The sequence below is a fragment of the Phodopus roborovskii genome, unplaced genomic scaffold, assembly GCF_943737965.1.
Source record: "Phodopus roborovskii unplaced genomic scaffold, PHOROB, whole genome shotgun sequence".
In the NCBI taxonomy this organism is placed as follows: Eukaryota; Metazoa; Chordata; class Mammalia; order Rodentia; family Cricetidae; genus Phodopus; species Phodopus roborovskii.
The window spans coordinates 10,723,602-10,740,044 of NW_026126611.1; the positions used below are offsets into that span (position 1 = coordinate 10,723,602).

At 43.8% G+C, this 16,443-nt stretch overlaps 1 protein-coding gene across 1 annotated transcript in view; it reads left to right on the plus strand.

Moving 5' to 3' along the window:
* Nucleotides 1-16,443, plus strand: part of Syne1 (spectrin repeat containing nuclear envelope protein 1) — a 419,055-nt gene that overhangs the window by 196,892 nt on the left and 205,720 nt on the right. Inside the window, exons 56-62 of the mRNA XM_051205995.1 lie at nucleotides 4-140; nucleotides 594-771; nucleotides 3,247-3,429; nucleotides 11,143-11,286; nucleotides 11,614-11,769; nucleotides 13,494-13,658; nucleotides 15,122-15,294. Of these exons, the coding sequence (XP_051061952.1) occupies nucleotides 4-140; nucleotides 594-771; nucleotides 3,247-3,429; nucleotides 11,143-11,286; nucleotides 11,614-11,769; nucleotides 13,494-13,658; nucleotides 15,122-15,294 (1,136 nt within the window). The remainder of the gene's footprint in view (nucleotides 1-3; nucleotides 141-593; nucleotides 772-3,246; nucleotides 3,430-11,142; nucleotides 11,287-11,613; nucleotides 11,770-13,493; nucleotides 13,659-15,121; nucleotides 15,295-16,443) is intronic.

The window sequence follows — 16,443 nt, forward strand, 5'->3', positions numbered from 1 at the left end:
TAGGAGATCCTGGATGCTCTGCAAAAGGCGGAGCCTATGACAGAGGAGCTCAAGTCTCAGCTGAATGAACTCTGTCGGTTTTCCAAGGACCTGAGTCCATACAGTGGGAAAGTCTCAGGCTTAATTAAAGAGTATAACTGGTGAGCATGAACCATCCCACCATCCACAATAATTTCATTTGTATTTCCTCTGAGAGCAGACTCTCGGTGTATAGCCAAGATGCCCCTGCTTCAAGCTCAGTTGTAGCTAGGATTCCAGGAAGATCGAATGAATGAATGAATGAATAAATAAATAAATAAAAAGCCCACCTGGCTTCAAAACATTTTCATACCAAGTAGGAGCTAGGCTGAGCTTGGAGTGGTCGTCTGTGGTTCTAGCTTCTCTGGAGGCTTGTGCAGAGGGTTGCCTGGACAAAGTGAGACCCAGGACAAAAGAATTAAAGGGGCTGGAACATTATCGTAGTATGATTTCAGTGATAACATACATTAAAGTGAAATTAGCACCAAATTAGGTAAATGCACATTTCTAAGGACTGTGGACTCCACGAGGCATCACTTCACTTCTGTCATCAAATTTGCAAATTATCCTTTCAGTCTCTGTTTGCAAGCATCCAAGGGCTGCCAGAATAAAGAACAGATTTTGCAGCAAAGATTTCAGAAGGCCTTCAGGGGCTTCCAGCAGTGGTTGGTTAACGCAAAAATCACCACGGCCAAGTGCTTTGATCTACCTCAGAATCTCAGCGAAGTCTCTGCAAGTCTTCAGAAAATTCAGGTAAGAACTCTGCGTACAGCACTCACTCACAGCAATGCTGAGTTAGTCTAATATGTGACTTCCAGTTTTTATGTAAGCGAACTGCAGATTAAAGTTTAGCTGAAGAAATTTAACCTTCAGATATACCCTCCCTTGAAACAACTAAAGGGAAGTCGTAACTTTATGCTATTTTATGTTTTAGGAAAGGCCCGGAGAATAATGAGTTCCTTGTGTGTAGTAACACTGCACCTGGGCACTCTGAGGTTATTTTCTACCCCAACTATTGCTCTCAGCATGCCTTCTGGTTAAAGATGTCTCAGTGAGGTCAGAAGGCTTGTGTCTGAGGCAGCCAGAGCTGCAGCCACTTGTGGGATGTTTGCTTGTTTGCTTGGTTTTAATATTTCCCTCCCCTAAACACAACTCCCCCAGTGCCACTTCAGCTGCCACCTTGACCCGCAACACTTTTAGACACTGCAGTGACTTGGTTTTTCATAGCTGTGTGCTACATGTAGCTGGCTGTGTTTTATACTAGCAATCTTGAGCCAAAACTTGGGGAATTTGAATTTCTTGCAGGAAAACATATGAACACAGCCAACTACCAATAAGGAGGGGCTCATTCAAGAACTTTCTGGTGGACATAGGCTCTGTGATGATGGTGTCCGTATCTACATAGTTCACTCTTCTGAATCTCCGCTCAGGATGTAACAAGATAGATTTTTGTTTGGGAATGTGCGGCATTTAAAATTCTTCCCAACATTGCTCCAGGCCAGGGAGTAGAGGTGGAAACATTCAACCACCAGTTTGTTTGTGGTTATGAAACCCGGTTCCGTTTTTTTGACAGCAACCTTTCTGACTCTTGGCCCAGTTGCTTTGTAGGAAAGAGCCATCCATCAAAAGAGATGTCTTGATGAAGTCCTGTGTTGGTCCGTTTTGCATGATTGTGTAGCCCACTTTAGAAGTCAACAAGTTGACGCAGCTCTCCATCCTAAAGGCTGGAGTAAAGGATTCTGGGATCACTTTGTCTCTGACGCTAGGATCCCATCATGGCATATGGACCTGTAGGCAGGAGCACAGGATCACATCAGACAGGAAGCAACTGATACTAGGAAGTGGCTGGCTTCTTCTCTTAGAATTCTCTCCAGGCCACTCAGGTGGCTCTCTACAAGTAAAGTTGCTCTTTGGCAAGCCTGAAGACTCAAGTTCGAACCCTGAAACACCACATGGATGAAGAAGAGAACCGGTTCCTGGACAGTTGTCCTTTGACCTCCACACACTTGCCCAGCAAGCATACACATGCACACACACAATAAATAAGTAAATAATTAAATTATTTATTCATTTTTGATATCTCAAGGGCCTGGCTCTAACTGCATCAGGACCTCCCATCAGGCCCCTCCTTTTAAGAACACCACACTGGAGACCAAGATTTCAACACACGAGTCCATGTGGGGCACTTCACCCCCTCAGACTAATCAAAGTCCAAAGCATAGAGTCCCTATGCTTATGTTTCATGACAGAAAAAAAAAATAACTTTTAGTTGCTTATTTGTTTTGTTTCTTCTCTAATGTTTGCAAAAATAACTGGTGTTGACTCTAACATGTAGAATATACTTACTTTTCAAGAGGCAAACTAGCCTCTGAGTAAACCCAGATGTTGAGAAAGTTACACAGGATGGCCACACCTCATTTGCCATTATGTCATGAACTTGTGCTTCATAAGAACGATGCTATAAAATGCTGTTAACAATTATTTTTTTCTTATAAAGTGCTAACAACAATGTCCCCTACTTCATTTAACAGCATACACTTTATGGAACCTACCCTGCCATCGGAAGCTTTCCTGTGGTCTTCCAATAGGGATAGCTGTTCTACTGAAGTAATTTGATTTTATCATAGAGAACCTATGAGTCATGTACCTGCTTGTGTCTATTCTTGCTTCGGCAGCTAGGACAATCACAGCTAGGATCCCATGTCATGTACCTCTACCAATTATACACGCGTCATTTATTTTTCTAAACTAAACTTAGCCAGAGATAATCTTATAATAGTTACTGTCCCTTGGTCCTCATTCCTTCTCCTGTTTATTTATTTGACAAGTTGATAACAGTTCATAAAATACCTCCCAGTGTTTTGCAGTCAATCAAGAATTTGTATGTAAGCTGGGCGTTGGTGGCGCACACCTTTAATCCCAGCACTCAGGAGGCAGAGGCAGGCGGATCTCTGTGAGTTTGAGGCCAGCCTGGTCTACAGAGTGAGTTCCAGGACAGGCTCCAAAGCAATACAGAGAACCTCTGCTTTGAAAAACCAAAACAAACAAAAAAAATTAGGAAACAAAATATTTCACAACTGGATTGCTAAAGGAAACCCCTAGTCACTTAACTTAGGCAATAAAATAATCATTTGTTTTCCTTGGTTTCACGGAGACATACAGGGAAAAAGCAAGGAATGTTGAAACACGGCGTGTCATAAGGTACCGAATTTTCTATTTTCCTTACAGGAGTTTCTGTCAGAAAGTGAAAATGGGCAGCATAAGCTAAACACGATGCTGTCCAAAGGGGAGCTACTGAGCTCGCTGCTGACCAAAGAGAAAGCAGAAGGGATTCAGGCCAAAGTTGTAACTGCGAAAGAAGATTGGAAAAGTTTTCATGCAAATCTCCACCAGAAGGAATCTGCCTTGGAGGTACAGCACACCCCCACCCCCATCCCCTCGGCCAGCCTCTGTGGTGTTTGGTTGTGTTGACAGGGAAAATGGTTCCCATGTATCACAGGATTTCCAAGCACTCTGGTCATCCCATTTTGCCATAGGAACAAGCTGCCAAAGGAATATGGGCTCAGTGCTGAAGTGTGCATAGCCCTTTAGGATTAGATACCTTCTTGAGCAAGGGCTATAGTCACAGACTCATCCATGCACGTCCCCGCAGGAACTGCCTAACTGCTCATGCGAGCATTGCGTTTAATCTTCCATTTGAAATGCTGCAGTTTGGGCAATTTTTGCAGGAGAATGAACATGGAAAGTCCTGCAAGGTTACAAAATTTTAGCTCAGAGTTCACACGACTCACTCTAGCATCAGGTTTGGGCTGTTAAGGATGAGGGAAGACAACGCTAATCTCATTTCATTTGCTACCAAGATGACTTACTAATATGGTATCATAATTTCTGCCACAATGCATAGTTTCTTTTCTTCGGAGGTCATTTATTCTTTGTATCAACTTCTCTTGGGTGTAAGAAAACATTTTCTGGCAGGATAGATCCTTATTTGCTGATGGGCACAATGGATACAAGATGGGAAGGAGATTTGTAATAGGGAATTTACCATCAGGGTGAGAAAACACACGTTCTTGATTCCTTCTTAAGCTAAAAGCTTGGAGTTCTCCCTTGTAACCAGCCATTGTTTCTGGCAAGCATCCTCCACTGAAATACAGTGGCAACCATGCAGTGCCTGGAAATTACCTGTGACTCTGTAAAAATCCAAAGCAGGAGCTGTACAGTGAAACTGGCTCTTGTGCCAAGATCGTCTTACTTAAATATTGCCCAAGAACAGGGGAGGTCAGGGACTTCCAGTTTCGTTCATCTGCCTTGCCTGCGTGGCAGGTAACACCTCTATTTGACCCAATCCCCACCCCTCCATCTTTTCCTAATAGGAATAGACTTTCAGTGCACACTTTGGAACTAGGATAGCATGGGAGAATAGAGGAGAGGCAAATCTTTGCTTTGCTTCTGGAATGTCATTTTCTAGAAGGCAATTCCCATGAAAAAGATGGCTCTAATACAGGAATATTTGGGGTAAGGCATGGAGGTATGGAGACCCATAATGCTACTGACTGTATTTGGAGAAGTCAGAGAAGGTGTCCAGAGACATGGCATTTAAACCATATTTTGAAAGTCACGAGCCCTTCACATTTTCCACGATGGTCAGCCATTTCTCATAGAAGGGGCTGAGGGCATGGGGTCCAGGGAATGGTGAATGATGTCGAGAAGTGGAAGATGTTGGGAAATTTGATGTAGACATGAAGTTTAGGCAGAAGAAAAATAGAGGTAAATGGAGATACAGGTTAGGACCACATAGTAAAATGTCTGTGTCGTGCAAGCTGAGCTTGAATCTCAACCAGTTTCCCTTATAGGAACCCAAGACACAGTTTTCCCCAGGATGGACCCTATCATGCTCCACTGCAGATGCAGAGGGCAGAACTCGTTACTTACAATGGATGCTTAGGGCGCTAGAACTCATTTTTTTCCTCAAGATTCCTTGAGATAGACCGGGTGAGGAATTTGCAGGCCTTAAAGCTGGAGATAAACATGTCAGCTTTCTGACTGTATTGTAAACAGGAATGGGGGACCCTACATAGCCAGAAAGGCAGAGGGAACTCGTTATAATGGTACAGATGAAAGGGAGGGTCTAAATGGCAGAAAGAGTGATAGTGGAAATGATTTATCTCTAAGACAAAGCACAGCAGGGTTTGGCAGTTCGCTGTATGGGGTAGTGCCAAACTGAAGTTTGATTCTCCAGTTTCTCATCTGGAAGAAGGTATGAACGAGGATGCTTGTTAACTGAAATATGGACGGAGGCTATAAATGTGCTGTGAAGTATATTCTTGGGCAATGAAGTGATTTAATCAGGTTGATCCGCACTCAGTTTTGTTCCTGGTAAGTGGCCTGTGGCTAATGATCAGGAATGCCATGGCTAACAGCAGCACGAGGGTCAGGAAAGACACAGAACTGAGGAACCAGTGACAGCGTTAATCTGTGCCTGGCACTTGTGGGTGATTATCACGACCAGTACATTTACTTCTCAGAGCCATTATAGACGGCTACAAATCGTTTGTTTCTGTCCCTCGGATGAAGTAAAGGAGCCACGCATGCATGGTGGTACAGAACGGTAATACAAAGAGTTAGAGGCTGGACGGTTAGGAGTTTGAAGCTAGACTGGGCCACACAGCGAATTTGGGGTCGTCCTGGATTATGTAGTGAGGCCCTGTCAGTAGATAAGTAAATACATAAATAATTTTTATAACGAACAAAGGCGGGGAAAGGAGGTAGGTGGAGAAAGGATGGAGGAAAGGAAAGCAGAGGAGGCGGACAAAGGTAGAGGATTGCTAAAAATCTTCCAGATTCGCACAGCCGGTCAAACCCAGCACTGTGCCCCCGAGGCTCATAAATACAGTTACATCAACACGAGGTCTGAGAACATTGCACGCGGTCGCCGTGCACGGATGAAGCACCCAGTTTTCTTCTGTGCTCCCTGAGATCCTTTCAAACCCATGGCCTTTGGTTTTGGTCACCTACTTTGCTACGCTTAGCTGCTCTGTGAAAAGGGCAATAACAGAAAGAGGGAAATGCCCCGAATTTACAAATGCAAGGGTTAGTCTAGACTCTGGGGAGGCAGCTGAGAATAAAATAGGACGCACCCTCCGCTCCAGTGAACCTTACAACTTATCAGGAGTCGTTCTTGATAATTTTTCCTCTGTGGGGTATTGTAAGCTCTCCGATGCATTCCTGTAGGTAACTAATCTGTCTATGGAGAACATGATCAAGAAGCCAGCACTGTTGATACCCTGAACCAAGCGCAGAGAGCTTTGAGGCAATGTCCAGTAGCCTCTGCATTCCTCATACTTTCCCAGCTAACATTTATGGACCTGGTGTTTTACTAAAACTACCTACTCTTCTTTTGTTGGTTCACATTGCAAGTTTAATAACAAATTCAAATTCATATGAATCTTACACTTCATTAAAAAGAAAAGATTCCTTTAGCACGCTGAAATGTGTAACACATTAGCAGCATGCTTTTAATGTGCTACCTAGAGTCTATGAAGTATTAATATTCATACCATCTTTGTGTGATCAGAGCACAGTTCTCTGCGTAACATAATGAATAGAATAAATGTATTCAGAGCAAAATGGACAATGGATTGGGGAGATGACTTGGCCGGCAATGTGCTTGCTGCACAAGCAGGAGAACCGAAATTTAACTCAGATCAGTCCTGTAAAAGCCTAGACCTGGAGCAGTGGGAACAAAAGGGTCTTTGGGCCTCACTGGCTAGACAGTCTAATCAAACTGATAAGCTCCAAGTTCAAGGAGAGACCCCACCTCAAAGCAAATAAGGTAGAGGGACTGGAAAAATAGCTCAGTGGTTAAGAGCACACATTGCAAGAACCTGAGTTCAATTCCCACCTCCCCAATCAGGCAGCTCACAACCACCTGTAACTCCAGCTACAGGTGATCTAACTCCTTCTTGCTTCTACAAATGTCTACACTCACATGCATGTGCTCACACACACACACACACACACACACACACCTAAAAGTAAAATAAATCTTTAGAAAATGATAATAAAAATTAAGGTTGAAAGAAATCATGGAAAACATTTCCAAGATGTTAACATCATAGGCACATATTCACGGAACGTGTGTACTCTCTCCTACCTGTCCACACTCACACAAATATTCACACAGGGAGAAAGCATAATAAGCACATGGATTATATAGGTGTGTGTTTATATATAGTGCTTCTTGCCCTGTCATTAATCAGTCCTTACCAATGTTGGATTATTCCATGAAGAAACATGGTGTAGGTGTGAGACATGGTCCCTTCCATTGTGGAATGTATAGCCTCACTGTAGCATCCAGGCATAGCTACACTGCATAGAAGTGCACAGCCCACCCTGGCCCATGATAAATTAAGTCTATGGTTTAAAGAGCAAATGCATAGAAATTGAAAAGAGCTATGATCTCTTGGGTGGGCTAGGGAATTGAAGACAATGGTTGTAGTCTGGAAAGGAAAGGCATAAGCATTCTTTTTTTATATATATAACCAAGTCCATTTAAATGAAAACAAACATTTATAGAAAATATTTGGAAATTTGGGCACCATTCTTTCCAAACTACTTCCTGCTTGTAAGGGTGGCGCTGTCATGGGGGATTCTAAGAAGATGCAGAAATCCTAGCTGTAGTCTGCAAGGCTGCTTTGCCCAGCTGTTTTGAATGTAGGATCACCTGGTACTCTGTTTCAGGCGGTCTGGCTTGATCAAACCACATTAGTCTGGAAGGGGCATAAGCATTCTTAAAGGATGTCTCAAAGTCATATGGGTGCTAGGGTGAAGAAGGAAATGTTCTAGACACTGGGACAAGGTAAACCCAAGGAGAGAGGTAGCTGGGCTACAGAGTAAACACTGAATAAGTAAGCCAAGTGGAGAATTTTGGGTCTCTCTCTCATTCTCGTTCTACTCCATCCCTTCCCCTCCCCTTCTCTCTCTCTCTCCCTCTCTCTCATTCTTGTTCTGCTCCTTCCCCCTTCCCTCCTCCTCTCTCTCTTTGTCTCTGTCTCTTTCTATGTCTCTTTCTCTCTGTGGGGGGGCACACAGGTTGACACCAAGTATCTTCCTCAAACTCAATCTTGTTTGTTAAGATAGGGTCTCTCTGTAAGGAGTATGGCTTTTCTGCCCGCCGCCTGGTCTTGTCCTGCCGCCACGCCGCCAGCCCCAAATAATGCACAGAGACTCTGTATTTGATACTATGCTATTGGCCAGGTGCTAGTTTCTAATCGGCTAGCTCTGTCTTAATTATTAACCCATTTCTATGTATTTCCACGTGGTCTTACCGAGAGCGGAGGAATGGCGGTTCTGTTTTCTCCAGGCTCTCCATCCTGACTCCTCCTTACTACTTCCTATTTCCTCCTTGTCTCCTAGTCCCTCCAACTTCCTTTCCTATTGGCCAACAGCGCTTTATTTATTAACCAGTATGAGAAACATATACAGAATGACATCTCCCATCATCTCCTCTTTTCTGTCTAAAATAAAAAAGGGTTTTAACCTTAACATAGCAAAATATATCACATAACAGTTATCAAGTAAGATCACAGTAAACAATATTTAGTCCATTAACATTTAGCAAGATTTGAAGAAAATATTCCATCATCTATTTTATCTTGTGAGTCTAAAGTCCTATATGTACCTTATCATTGAATCCTAACTAAGGAAAACTATAACCATAACTATCTGTCTTCAACTCCCTCAAAGACCACAGAAATGACAGAGACATCTTGCCTTGTCAGTCACCAGAAGTTCTGTAATCTTCCATCTTCAGCCCATAGGCCATAGTGCGTCTGGCAGACTCTTCAGCAAAGCAGGAAACTTTAAACTGTCTTCTTGGCAGTTTGTCAGTCACTTTTCTCTGTGTCCTGCAGACTGTCTCATAGACTCTTCCATGAAGCAGGATCTCTGTAGTAATGTCCATCTTGGATCAGCAGTCACTTTTCTGTGGGTCCTGCATGTCCAGTTTATACATCATAAAGTCAAACAGTCCAGACAAGAGCAGTATCTTGTCCAAATGGCTAGTCTTGCCATACTGGAAGTAAACTTCATAACGAGTTTCTTCAATGTCCATCTTCCTTTCTGACGCAGGTGGTGTTGCCAGGAACAATTATGTCTCATTGTCAAGAAAAACCCTAAAACATTTTAAATGCCATATTCTGTAGGTCTTTGAAAGGTTTGAAGAATGCCTATCTATCTCAAATACATCTCTGTGTATCTTGAAAAACCTAACTAAACTCTAAGCTTTGACTATCATAGGTAATTATCTATAATCTGTACTACATTATACATTACATTTCTAACTGAGCTCAATAAACACAATACCAAAACAAGAGGAGAAATATACATATCACCTTATTGACCTTAAATTGTATCAATAAATGAAATCCATTCCAAAACAAAGTATTCATATCTATATCATAATCCCCTTTTTACCTTAAAAAAGAGATTGGATGTGGTCATTAACCATTTATAACCAAGCCCAGTTAAATGAAAACAAACATTTATAAACAATATTTGGGAATTTGGGCGTCGTTTTTTCCAAACTACTTCCTGCTGGTAAGGGGCGCTGTCTTGGGGGAATCCTAAGAAGATGAAGAAATCCTGGTTGTAGTCTGCAAGGCTGCTTTGTCCAAGCTGTTTTGAATGTTGGATCACCAGCGACTCTGTTTCAGGGGGCCTGGCTTGATCAAACCACATTAGTCTGCAAGGAATCCACAGCTTTACATTTTCTGTGGAAACAAAAATAGAAATCCTTTTCCCCAGTAACTTGTCCTTAGACTTAAATTTTTGAGTCAAAGCATTTTTAAAATATATAAATTGAATTAATCCAGCAGCATTTGTTTTAACAGTTGTTTCCTCAGCAATCAAACAATTCAAAGACAATATAATACCATACAGTATATAAATTCTCTCCATCTGTGGCTTTTTATTATTCTGTTTCTTTTTTTTTTTTTTTTTTTTTTTTTTTTTTTTTTTTTTTGAGACAGGGTTTCTCCTTGTAACTCTTATCTGCCCTGGAATTTACTCTGCATACCAGGTTTACTTTGCAAATCACAGAGATCTGCTTGCCTCTGTCTCCTGAATGCTGGGATTAAAAGCGTGTGCTACAACACCCAGTTCCTCTTTGTCTTTGTAAAACCATTTTTTTTTTCCATGTCTACGTATATTTTAAAACACACTATAAACCTTTAGAGGTTTTTCTTAATATGAATCTGTCATTACTGTAAATTTTTATCTTCGTCTGGCCACAAGTCTTTATCTGTTAAACAACAACATTACTAAAATGAAATTCATAGTTGTTTCTGTGGCAGTTTATCAAACATGGAGGCAGCTATTTTACCTCCAGCAGTGAGAGCTGTGCTTACTGCCTTGGTCTGCACTGCCATCCAGCCCCATGCTGCCAGATTGGAGATGTGGTCACTGCCATTGCATGCTCTCGTACACACCAATAAATTGTTAGTAGTGCTTCTTAAAAGCCGTGCGGGTTTTTTTGCAGCTTATGCTGAGTCAGGAAACCTCTCTTAAAGGAGCCATACAATCTTCTTGTCTCTCACAAGTAGAGTTCAACCAAGAAAAATGCTGATACCAAGAAACCTTGCTTATCTCTGTTCTTTTGTTTCTAAAATCCTTTTTTAAGCTTTTGTTAAATTTTAAGTGGAAGTTCTTACTAGCCACATGGGCGCCATTTCTAACGAGTACTGTTTACTTGCTGGCATGACTCAGACAGGAGAGGATCGGGTTGAATTTCCTGGTGTTCATCTGTCTAGGTTGTAAGTTATTTCTCCCTGAATAAACATCTATTCGGCCTATTTGTTTATCCTGATCCTTATTTAACCGCGATATCTCTCTCTGAGTCTAGATGGCTCAGATTTTGCTAGTCTCCAGGGAGCCTTCTGTATTGACCTTCTCAATGCTGGGATCACAAACCCATGCCCACATGCTAGCATTGTTCGTTCGTTTTACGTTGGTTCTGCAAATTAAATTCGCATCCCCACACCTTAGAGCATACTTACCGAGTGGGCAGTCAGTCCCTTGAGGTTTGCCTTTGCTCATTCATCCCTGTTGTTATCTAAACCCTTGCAGAATCTAAAGATCCAGATGAAAGACTTCGAAGTGAGCGCAGAACCCGTGCAGAACTGGCTGAGTAAAACCGAAAGGTTGGTGCAGGAGAGCAGCAATCGTCTCTATGACCTGCCCGCCAAGAGGAGAGAACAGCAGAAGCTCCAGGTGATGGGACCTGGCCAAGTGACCTCCTCTTCACTCCCCCCTCTGTCCACTATGTGGCCAGGTGCATGCTGGGTGCCCTGGTTTTAGCTGACACCACCTTGAGATGCCTTCTCCTTGTTCTGACAGAATTAATAATTTCCGTCTCTCCTCTGAGGCATGGTTTGTTTTCTTCCTGTAGCGTTCCACTGTGTATAGCTTGGAAATAATGCAGTCTTCAGGGGACTCCAGTTGCTTGTCGATGTCTATGTCCATGTTCTCTGGGCCCATGCTTTGTCCCTCCATGCGCTTGCCCTGGCCTCTGAATGGTAACTCGCTTGTGCTTTCCAGTCTGTTCTTGAGGAGATACAGTGCTACGAGCCTCAGCTCCACAGGCTGAAGGAGAAAGCTCGGCAGCTGTGGGAAGGACAAGCTGCCAGCAAGAGCTTTGTGCACAGAGTGTCGCAGCTGTCTTCTCAGTATCTAGCGCTAAGCAATGTAACCAAGGTAACGCCTGGCATGTGCTGTGTGTGAGTGTGATACTGATGTTGCAAAACTGGGATGCAGATAGGCCATGCAGAGTACATCCTGACACTCCCACAGAGTGATGTCTCCAGGCCAACTTTATGGCATGCAACCATGACATCTCCCTTGAAACCCGACTGGTCACTTCTACCATATTTCTTACTGTGGTTCTCTGAAGTTAGTGAGGGATGTTGGCAAAGTCAGAAACGCACATCCAGTCTCCATCATTAATAAAATGATGTGTTTCATGGCAATTGATTCCAGTGGCTTGGTACATAACAAACAAACAAACAAACAAAAATAATCCCGAGTTCTAGAAGACAGCCTGGTTAAATTACACTAGAAAAACATGAGCCCAAATGCAGTTTAAAATGTACTAGTGTCTGTAGAGTAAGTCTAGGGTAATTTAAAAAAAGTCATCTAGCTTCTGTATATTCATGATATGGTAGATGGGGATGTGTTAATCAATAGTTTCCAAGAAGAGTCTAAAGCATAGTTTGGAATTGGCAAGGACTAGTCTAATGAATAAATCTTTCAAGGACCTTGGAATAAAGTGGTGGGTATACACAGGACCCACATCACTGAGTGAGCCCCGATAGAGATGCAGACCCTGTGAATGGATGTTCCTCTTCATGCCTGAATAAACGACAATGTGTGCTTTCTGTTTTAACAATTTCAGATGTTAGTATTTAGGGACTCCATGATAATTTGATCTTCCATGTGGCCTCGGCCATTTTACAGTGAAGTTACTTCTAATCTGCTAATCTGTGTCTTCACAGTGTCATGGTATGAACTGTCTCCATTTGTACCCATGGCTATTAGATGAAAATACTGCTTTCACCTAACTTTAAACAATCAGGCACATACCTAAACTTAGAATGCATTAAGAACAACTCTCTGCAACTGGAGTGCTTGTGCACATCTGGAATCCCAGGACTCGGGGAGCAACAGCAGGGGGATTACTGCAAGTCCAGGGCTGCATAAGCCTGTCTCAAAGATAAAAATACAAAACCAAAAGAAGACCTTCCCAAACGAAGCCATTTGCAGTTGCTTAGACATGAAAGAGCAAGACATATTCGAATGCTTCGAAAGTTTGAATGCTATATAAAATCTTCATCCACCACCATGGATGTGATCTGAAGTGAAGCAATAAGGAAAAACACATAGATTTTCTTGTCATTTAAAATGCAGATGTATACATTTTGTCCTCTGTACATATCCTGAGACCTCACACTCTCCCATGCCTACGCAAAATTTGTTTCAGCTAAATATACACGTATTGTATGCATGTTATTTAGAATCATTACAGAGTTTCAGATCAGTATTTTTTAAGACCACAGTGTAGGTCTGTAAGGATATGTGGTATAATTTGAACCAAATATAATATGTGAAAGCTAAAGCTGACTGTGAATTGACAGCCAGTCAACATTAGGAAGAAATTCTACTGAATGAAAAACAAGACATGGTTCTCATAACGACGTCTGTTTAGGGCAGTGAATTGCTATTGTCACGTCTTTTGACCTGGTTATGCTACAGGAAGGTGTGTCACATACCTCATGCAGTGAAGCCACACTCCCCCCTTTGCTGGGCAGCCTCTGGGATGACTGATGGTTTCTGATGAAGTGTTAGTTTCCAGTATGAGTGACAACGGGCTGCGAAGTCTCTGTAGAGCTGACAGCTAGAAACCCCATCTCTATGGTTCCCAGGAGAAAGTGTCCAGGCTGGACAGAATCGTTGCTGAGCACAGCCAGTTCTCGCTGGGCGTTAAAGAACTACAGGACTGGATGACAGACGCCGTCCACATGCTGGATTCATACTGCCTCCCTACGTCTGACAAGAGCGTGCTGGACGGCAGGATGCTCAAGCTGGAGGTGCGTATGCCGAGAGAACTCTCGCTTACACGTTGCCTTGTCTCAGGGATGGCCTGGTATGATTATGCGGGCCTCTGTCTAAAAAAAGCTTTCTGGATGCTCTTTGGATGTGTGTTTTCTTGCTTAGTATGCTCATCCCTAAGCATTAATCGTTCTTTTGAGCACATTCATCCACAAACTCTGCAGAAAATAAGACACAAATGTGGTTATTTGCTCAGCTGGCAATCAAGAAGGTAGCTTCGAATTCCACCACAGACATATGTATTCTGAGGAAATATTTTGGCGAAACATTTTTATTTATTTATTTATTTATTCAACTTATTTTCCTTCCTGTATCACTTAGTCACCTCTGCTCCCATCTTGAGATGTCGATTCTATTTTGCATTTTAATAACCAATTAATCTCCATTCATCTCTGCCTCATACCTTCAGTCCTTTCACACCAACGAATCAAAAGGGAATAAAATATGACCTTTGTTCCCCACAGCTGTGTGGTCTGCTGCTGAGTTTGAAGTGTAGGAGACTATGGTAGCAGATGGTGTTGATGGTGGTGTGTGTGTGTGTGTGTGTGTGTGTGTGTGTATAGCTTTTGGGTACATACAGGAATGGAGCAGTGTGGGAGAGATATGTTGAATATTGGAGCAAGTATCATCCTAGGAACTCTAACACTTAGCTGAGGCTTTTAGGAATGATGGATGGATGGACGGACAAATGGACGGATGGATGGACGGACGGTGAGATGGCTCTATGTAAGAAGGCACTTGCCACCATTAAGCCTGAGCCCAATTCTTGCCACCACGTGGTAGAAGGACAGAACCAACTCTCCAGCATGTCTATTTGTCTCTCCCATCTCACCTGCACAAAGCAAAGGCATGATTTTCTAAAGAGGGAAGCGTGCCCTGGTGCAGGACACTCCTGGGTGGAGATTTGAGAGAGAGGAAGGCAGAAGAAAAAGCTAGAAGAGAAGAGCCTGTGTGGTTACTAAGATCGAGCTTGCTATCCCTTCTTGGCACAGCCGGCACAGGACCACCGTAGGCTCCCTCTAAACACAAGGGATACAAGACATAGGTCAGGACGTGACCAGGAGTATGGCGTTTTGACAGATGCTACCAGTTTTGCATGTTTGAATCCCCTTTTCCTATGATAAGGAACAGTGAAAACCTCAATCCAGGTTACCCAGCCCCGTGGAGTGGCCACACTAGATGCACACGAGTGTCTTTCCATCCTCAGAACTTTAAGAGTCCGAGGATCTATGGTCCCCCTGTTAAACCAGGAAAACGAAACATGGAAGGAAGAAATTAAACAGGGAAGACCAGCAGGTGACTGGAGCCGGGCTACTGGCAGTCAGTCCCCGAAGGTGTCTTCCCACAGGTGCCGCATGGCGTGCTGGTACGCCTCTGAGCTACAGGGCAGCAGGAAATACCAACAGGCAACTACAGAGGCTTGTGCGTGTGATCTCCACAGGCGCTGCTCTCCGTGAAACAGGAGAAGGAGATCCAGATGAAAATGATGGTGGCGCGGGGGGAGTACGTTCTGCAGAGCACCTCTCCGGAAGGCAGCCCTGCTGTTCAGCAGCAGCTGCAGGCCGTCAAGGACATGTGGGAATCGCTCTTGTCTGCAGCCATTCGATGTAAGAGGTGAGTGAGGCGGTGCCCAGTGCCAGGGAGCCACGCCTGAGTGGCAGCAGAGCGCCTCAGCACCGGCTGCTTTCCTTGCCTGCTTCCGCTTTCTTTCCTCCCTTCCTTCTTACTACTTCCTATTTCCCGTTCCTTCCTGCATGCCTCCTTCCCTTTCTCTCCCCCCCTCCCCATTCTTATAAGAGCTCTAAAGAACGAGAGAACATAGAGGGTAAGGCCTTGCCTTCAGTTGGCCTGAAATATTGTGCCTACGCTTTAACGTAACCAAATGTGTATTTCTTGGTTGCTGACTGATGCTTGACAATCAAACGATAATAAGTGTTTCATACAGTGGGGAGATTTTGCTTCAAAGCAAGTAATTCACTTGGGAGCAGGTGTCTTAAGGAGACACTCACCCAGGAGTGATGAGGAAAGGAACGTCATCAAACCAGTCCTTCAGGGTACAGCTGGGTGACACTGGGTGCTGGTTTAGTGCCCCTGAGTTGCCCCATCTGAAGGCAGAAAGTGGGGATACCAGGGAACAAATAACCAGGAGAGGACTGAGGGTTGTCCATTAGGGGATGGCAGTGTCTTTGCCAATCGCTGTTTTCAACGCTGTCAAGCTGGGGTGCAGCAGGGACCAGGAAGTGTCACAGGTCCTCTGCAGGGGGGGATCTGAGGCTACCCGTGAGTGGCCACTGACGGTGTCCGCCGTGGCCAATGACAGAATGAAAATTCGTCTCAGTAATTCATGGCAATCAAAATGGGATGTGTGCAGTGAAAGTACTTACCCGTCGGGGAGATGTCAAGTTTCAATATTTAGGTCACCTCAGGGGAAGATGGCCCCGTTTTCCGTTGCGAGTTTTAGACTCACGAGAGATGAGCACTGTGCTTATGTCTCCCTGTTTGCCCCCCCTTCTGATAGTCACTCTTCTCTAAGTCACTCCCACGCTGACAACCTGAGAGGCTGACCCGCTGGAGTAAGGGTGGGTTCTCTCTCTGGTCAGCTCTGCTCAGACTTGATCTGGAGATCCTAATCCGGGTGACCTCCAGCCCCTCCCTGTGCCTGGTGTCCCCTTGACCCGCCCCCTCTAGAGGTCACGTTCAGACCCCCTCTGGATTTAAATGCACGCTCTCTGGGGCTGTTTCCATGAGAGCTGGGTTTGGCTG